General features: G+C 34.8%; 1 protein-coding gene across 1 annotated transcript; it reads right to left on the bottom strand.

The window, feature by feature from the left end:
• Window positions 1-363: 363 nt before the first annotated feature.
• LOC136221725 (KRR1 small subunit processome component homolog) lies at window positions 364-5,306 on the bottom strand. Its single transcript, XM_066009163.1, has 13 exons — window positions 5,071-5,306; window positions 4,692-4,933; window positions 4,480-4,559; window positions 4,270-4,380; window positions 3,472-3,540; window positions 3,138-3,194; window positions 2,926-2,964; window positions 2,708-2,812; window positions 2,527-2,609; window positions 2,359-2,440; window positions 1,523-1,666; window positions 1,338-1,412; window positions 364-695 (listed from the first exon to the last, which is right to left on the bottom strand). The coding sequence occupies exons 2-13, from the start codon at window positions 4,879-4,881 to the stop codon at window positions 591-593; spliced, it is 1,140 nt and encodes a 379-aa protein (XP_065865235.1). The 5' UTR covers window positions 4,882-4,933; window positions 5,071-5,306; the 3' UTR covers window positions 364-590.
• Between the last annotated feature and the right edge of the window lie 397 nt (window positions 5,307-5,703).

Below are 5,703 nucleotides of genomic sequence, written 5' to 3'. Positions count from 1 at the left end.
CATTTTTACTCAATAAATCTAATTATAATACTATTTAAAAAAATTATGCATATTATTTATATTTACTTAAAATATTAAAATACTATTGTTATCTTTTTATTACTTTGATCTTCATTTATATATCTTTATTTATATAAATTTAATTTTGAATTAATATTTTAAACTAAAAAATAAAATCCCGGCGTGGATGGGGAAAGATTTCCCCCCAATTCATACATGGGGACAGGGATGGAAAATCCCCGAAATAGGCGGGTACGGGGCCATTTACAACCCTAATCCATCCAACTAAACTAAATAGGCCATATGTGTTTCTAATCTCTTCTATACTGCATACCCAAAGAAACAAAGGCACAGACAGACAACTTGATGCAATCAGTTCATATCGAACATACGGCTCGAATAACTTTAGTGTAAGACTTCGTCAACAGAGCAAAAATGGTGAGCTTTGAGTAACAATCATACAACACTTCTCCCTAAAATTGTCATAATACTTGCATATCAGAACGGGGAACAAATATATATATATAGAGAGAAAGAGAGACGGGGCGAAAAATACAATGGATAGAGCCATAGGCGAAGCGTTCCATTGACTAAACAGACTTCTTCTTCTTAGGAGCCTCTGCTGAAGCAGCAATGTACTCTTCTGCACTGATATTTTCATTGGCCTTTTTCTGCCCAAACTCTTTCACCTTTTTCTGTTAAGACAGTTCCACAAAATTCAATTTCTGATAAACATGATATTCAACTTTCTGCAGTTGTCCATATGAGCTTAACCGTGATATCTATCAAAACATGCAGGAGTGGCAATTCATGTAACCGTGCCATGTTTGTAGTGGGTCGTGTTTGTCATCGATTATCAGATTAGTGTTCAATGAGTAAACCTTGACCCAATCCAAAAAAATTATGTATCTTAATTGAGTCATTGCAATCGGTCTGAGTCGTTACCATGTCGTGTTCGTTGGTCAAATGTAACTTTTACTAACTTTATTAAAGATGACATGTAAAACTATGAGAGGATGTAGTAATAATGTTAAATTCTCTTTGTCATTTTCGAATTAGCTGGTTAACCAAAAATGTTCGACTCAATACTTATTTAACGAACCCCTAATTTCACTACATTTATTAAAGATGACATGTAAAAATATGGAAGGTTCATGTCGTGTTCATGAGATGCATGTACTTTTACTACCACTGGTAATGGTAACGTCCAAAAATATAGGATGATATAGCAATAGTTTTATATATCCATGTCGATTTTGGATTAGCATGTGAACCCTAAAACCGACATAAAAAAAAAAATTCATGGAAAGCATGGAATTAATTTTTCTGACTTGTACCTTAATTGACATGGCTATGGCAGACACATCATTATTTTTATCCTCAGATACTGCTGAATCCTGCCTTTTGGGTTCCTACAATATCCAAAAAAAAAAAAAAATTGAGGTTGTTGCGGAACAATGTAAAGATGCAGAGAAAAATAAAAGAAGGCAGAAAAGTGGCTGATAGAGCTTCTGAAATAAACCTCAGGAGGAATAAATGATTCTTCTCGTTTTCTTTTGTTTTCAGCTGCTTTTTCTTCCTGCTGCTCCTGTTTCTCTTGCCACTTCTTTGCCTGTTTCTTCTCTTTGCTCAAAAAGAATTCTCCCGATGCCAGTTCTTCATCAACCTGAATATCATTGCGGAAAATAGTATGCCAGCGATGAGAAAGTTCACTCTTAAAACAAAGTTAAGTATACAAAGATAAAATGATCCTATGACAAAAGCATCTGTACGGCTGTGCCACATAAAAAAGAAGTAATTAGGGGTGAGTTTCATTTCAGTTCAATCTGGGGATTCAAAAATCTGCAGGATTAATGAAAGTCAATACTACAATTCATTCAGTCCCAAGGAAAAAGTACATAGTTCAATCCTATTTTAGATCTTTCATTCGAGTATTCGGTCCGGTTCATGAATCTACAAGATTAGTGCCCAGTCCTAAGTTATAGAGGAAAATCTCCAGAAGTGTACCTAATGAAAGTCAACGGTACAATTAGGTTCTTCTAAGGAAAAAGTCAAATTCAATTCAATTATGGATCTTTTTATTCCGATGGAATCTCCAAGATCCGTGCAAACAAGAGATGTCAAGTGAAATGGTAACTTATATTTAATGAACAGCTCGCTAAAAATCCAGATTTCATAAGTGCTTACGGACACCAAAAAACAAACTTAGGAAAGAACAAGATGAACAAAAATAACACAGTTAGTTAGAGGAAAATGCTACCACAAAAAATTTCAAGGCCTGGTCGAAATGTCTGGGTTGCATTAATGAGATATCTAGAGGAACTTGTATATTTTGGAGAAATGCAGTGCTTATATTACCTTGCTAGGTTGCTGAGGAGGAGGGAATGGTGTGTATGGTTTCTTTTCTTTGCTTTTCACCTTCTTTTGTTTGACGTTTTTCCTGAAAATGATATGTCAGTAACATATGAAAATAGAGTATCAAAAGGGGTTGAAAGAGCAAATACAATGATCAGGGAGATATATTACTTCTTAAACTTTGGAAGGAACCTGTCCCAATTCTCATTTTTAAGTGCCGGATCCTTTTCAAGCTCTTTCCTGATCATCAAAATCTACATAACAGAGAAGTTATAGACGAACATATATATATATATATATATACAGAGAGAGAGAGAGAGAGAGAGAGAGATGAAAGTATTAGCAAATGCACCTTGATGTGGTATACAGGATGCATTTGATTCTTTATGCAGTCTTCCACAATCCTTCTTACTTGTTTTAAGCCTTTATATGGGCCCATAGCAGCAACAGTAGCTCCCTATCCATTATAAGATAAATTCAGACAAATCTTAATCAAATGGTACTTCACCTACAATTGCAACAAAAGTTTATCATCTCACAATCAAAATTAGAATAAGCAGCAAAAACTACCTGAACTAAAATGTAACAGCCTGTCAAAATCTCAAGAGCCTGCAGCAAACAAATGCTGGAAGATAAGGCATTGAAAAAAACTAAAGAGTAATATGCAGGATGCTTGATTTGTATAATGCTGGTTCCTTTTTTTTTTTGAGGGTGATAATATGGGTAGGACAAGTAGAATATAGGAAGCTAGCAAAAAGATAAAACTAAGAAACTAACAATACCTTCAAAGTGGACGAATTTGGGCCCACAAGATGCTGCCTTCGTTTCACAAATCGCTCCTGCAAGAAATAACAGAAACTTTAAAGTTCCCCTAGAGACCTATATATCAAGTTATTTGAAAACACAGGACAGAATTTTTTTAAGACTAAGTGGTAGCGATAAGCATATAATCAAGATAAAAAAAGGTTTATCTAAAAGAATATATATATATATATACAGAGAGAGATAGAGGGGAGGGGATAAACAAGGATTAACAAAAGAAAGAAAAACTTAGTCATGAATAACTAAACAAGTTGATAAATGACCTAAGTATGATGTACTTTAAGCAATAATTACCTTATTCCGGACCAAGTTGCCAATCTTGATGAGGTCGCATTGCATTTCATCTTGAAGAATTTTGATTGCCTATCGCATGAACAATGCAGCAGTATGGCTTTATTAGTTAGACAACTAATATAAAAAGATAGTCAACATGGTAAATAAGCCACATGATTACACAATTAGCAGATTGCTGATCCACAATGCATTTGGTCCAACCTCTCAAAAACTTCTTTTGTGGTTGTCCCAAAATTCCAAAATGATGTATGCTTATAGTAAAAAGTTCCCTTATTTTTGTGGATAGTCAATAAGGATACTGCAATTACCAATTTTGTGTCTGTTTGGTGCTTACAATGGCTAGAAACCATTGAACCACACTAGGCATTAGGGAAAAAAAGTGTGTACTTTGTTCTTTAAACTTCTATATGTAACCTGCCTGACCTAATAGTAAAGAGTAAGACATAAAGTATTCCCTATATGATCCTCATGTTTGAGCTTTAGCGTACTAAATACACCTAAAAATAGCTGCTCACATAGTTTTGAAGGACAAACACAAGAAAAAATATTCAACTAACATTTAGGTTCAACAGTTACATAAAGAAGTAAGATTCTGATCTACCATTAAGAATGACATGGTATTAATCCAACCGTCATCATCCTAGCGAATCTAACTTTCAGAAAGAACAAAAGGCAATATAACTGGCATTATTTCATATAACCAGTTATCAAATGTTTGTATTATAATATTTGTTAAGAATTCAATAAAAAAAACAAGATAGAGGGAACTTTTTGAGGAAAGGCAGCAGATAATTGTACCTGAGGTGCAGGAACACTTCTTGATAAAAGCTTAATGAGATCCCTAGCTTTAACAATGCTGTACGGATCCCTACTTTTTCTAGTGGTTGAAACTGTCATCGACCCCTCAACCTAACCAGCAACAAGCAAACAATATAATGTAAACTCATTAAACAGGAAAAGAAAAAAACGAAAGGAATTGTGTAAAACTAACAATAGTTGGACTAGTACCAGGTTCAGCTCAGAGGAAATATTATCATACTCTTTCAAAGCTGATCTCACCAAGGGCCATACTTCTTGCAAATACTTTTCTGAAGAAAGAATTAAAAAAAACCCCATAAATGTAACGATTTAATACTTTTCGAGGAGAATTAGTTAGTTAGTATACAGCAGAACATATAGAGAATTAAAGGGTGGAGTAAGAAGCGAAATCGAAGAGGAACCTCTGTATTGAGGGAAGAGAGTGGAGAAGGCGCTGACTTCAAGCATGCCTCCTTCGTTCCAAGAGGGATCGAATTTTTCAATCTTCCAATGGTCGATGTTGGGGTCGTCGTCCCATGGCTTCGGCTTGTCGTGCTTTCCTTTGTGCTTTGGCTTTCTCGTCACCTCAATTTCTCCATTCTGTGCTTCCATGGATTAGCTAAATTGATTGCTCCTCTGCGATGGATCCCAACAGCCAAAAACCCTAGCAGACACCAAAACAAAAACAGCGGTTTAAGCATAAACTCAAGTGCTCAAAGCTCAAATAGGATTGGAATTTGGAAACGGGTAGGATACCCGCGAAAACCCTAAATTGAAACAATAACAATTAAATTAACTCACCTCAATCAGATTAGGCTAATCATTAGAGATAAATCGAGAGAGACGAGCTTCTGTCTGCTACCAAAAAGAAGAGTTAGACTGCTTCCGATACAGTTGGAGAGGAGGAGCCTGACGGCGGAGATTAGAAGCTGGAGTTTTTGAGTGAATAAAAGATGAAAGGAAGGGCTGCCTGAAACCTAATAAAACGGTGAGTTTCGGATTTCCTTAGGTTGGAGAATCGGTTTCCTACAAGAGTTTCAAAAAAAAAAAAAAAATCTATGCGTACTTCACTTTGTTTTTTGGCATAAACCCTAAATTAGCCCTCAAACTATACACTTAAAATCAATTAGATCCTCATTCTTTCAAAACAGCCAATCAACTCCCTATTTTGGTTTAAATCACCAATCGGCCCCCTATTGATACAACAACCCTTAAAATAATATTAAGTGAAAAGTATTTGATAAGAAGGGTTGGTACCGATCGATTATTAGATTATTAATGAGGTAAATTACATATATGACCACTGAACTTTAATTCTTTAATTCTTAACCGTATAAACATTCAATTTTATATTTTTTTTTAACTTTTAATGTCAGTAACCACTCAATTTTAACTAACTTTTCAAAATAGTCGTTAATGATTTCAAAATGAAAC

Source organism: Euphorbia lathyris, chromosome 1, assembly GCF_963576675.1.
Source record: "Euphorbia lathyris chromosome 1, ddEupLath1.1, whole genome shotgun sequence".
Classification (NCBI taxonomy): Eukaryota; Viridiplantae; Streptophyta; class Magnoliopsida; order Malpighiales; family Euphorbiaceae; genus Euphorbia; species Euphorbia lathyris.
Note: the sequence above shows the minus strand (reverse complement) of the source record. Positions and strands in the feature narration are given on the sequence as shown.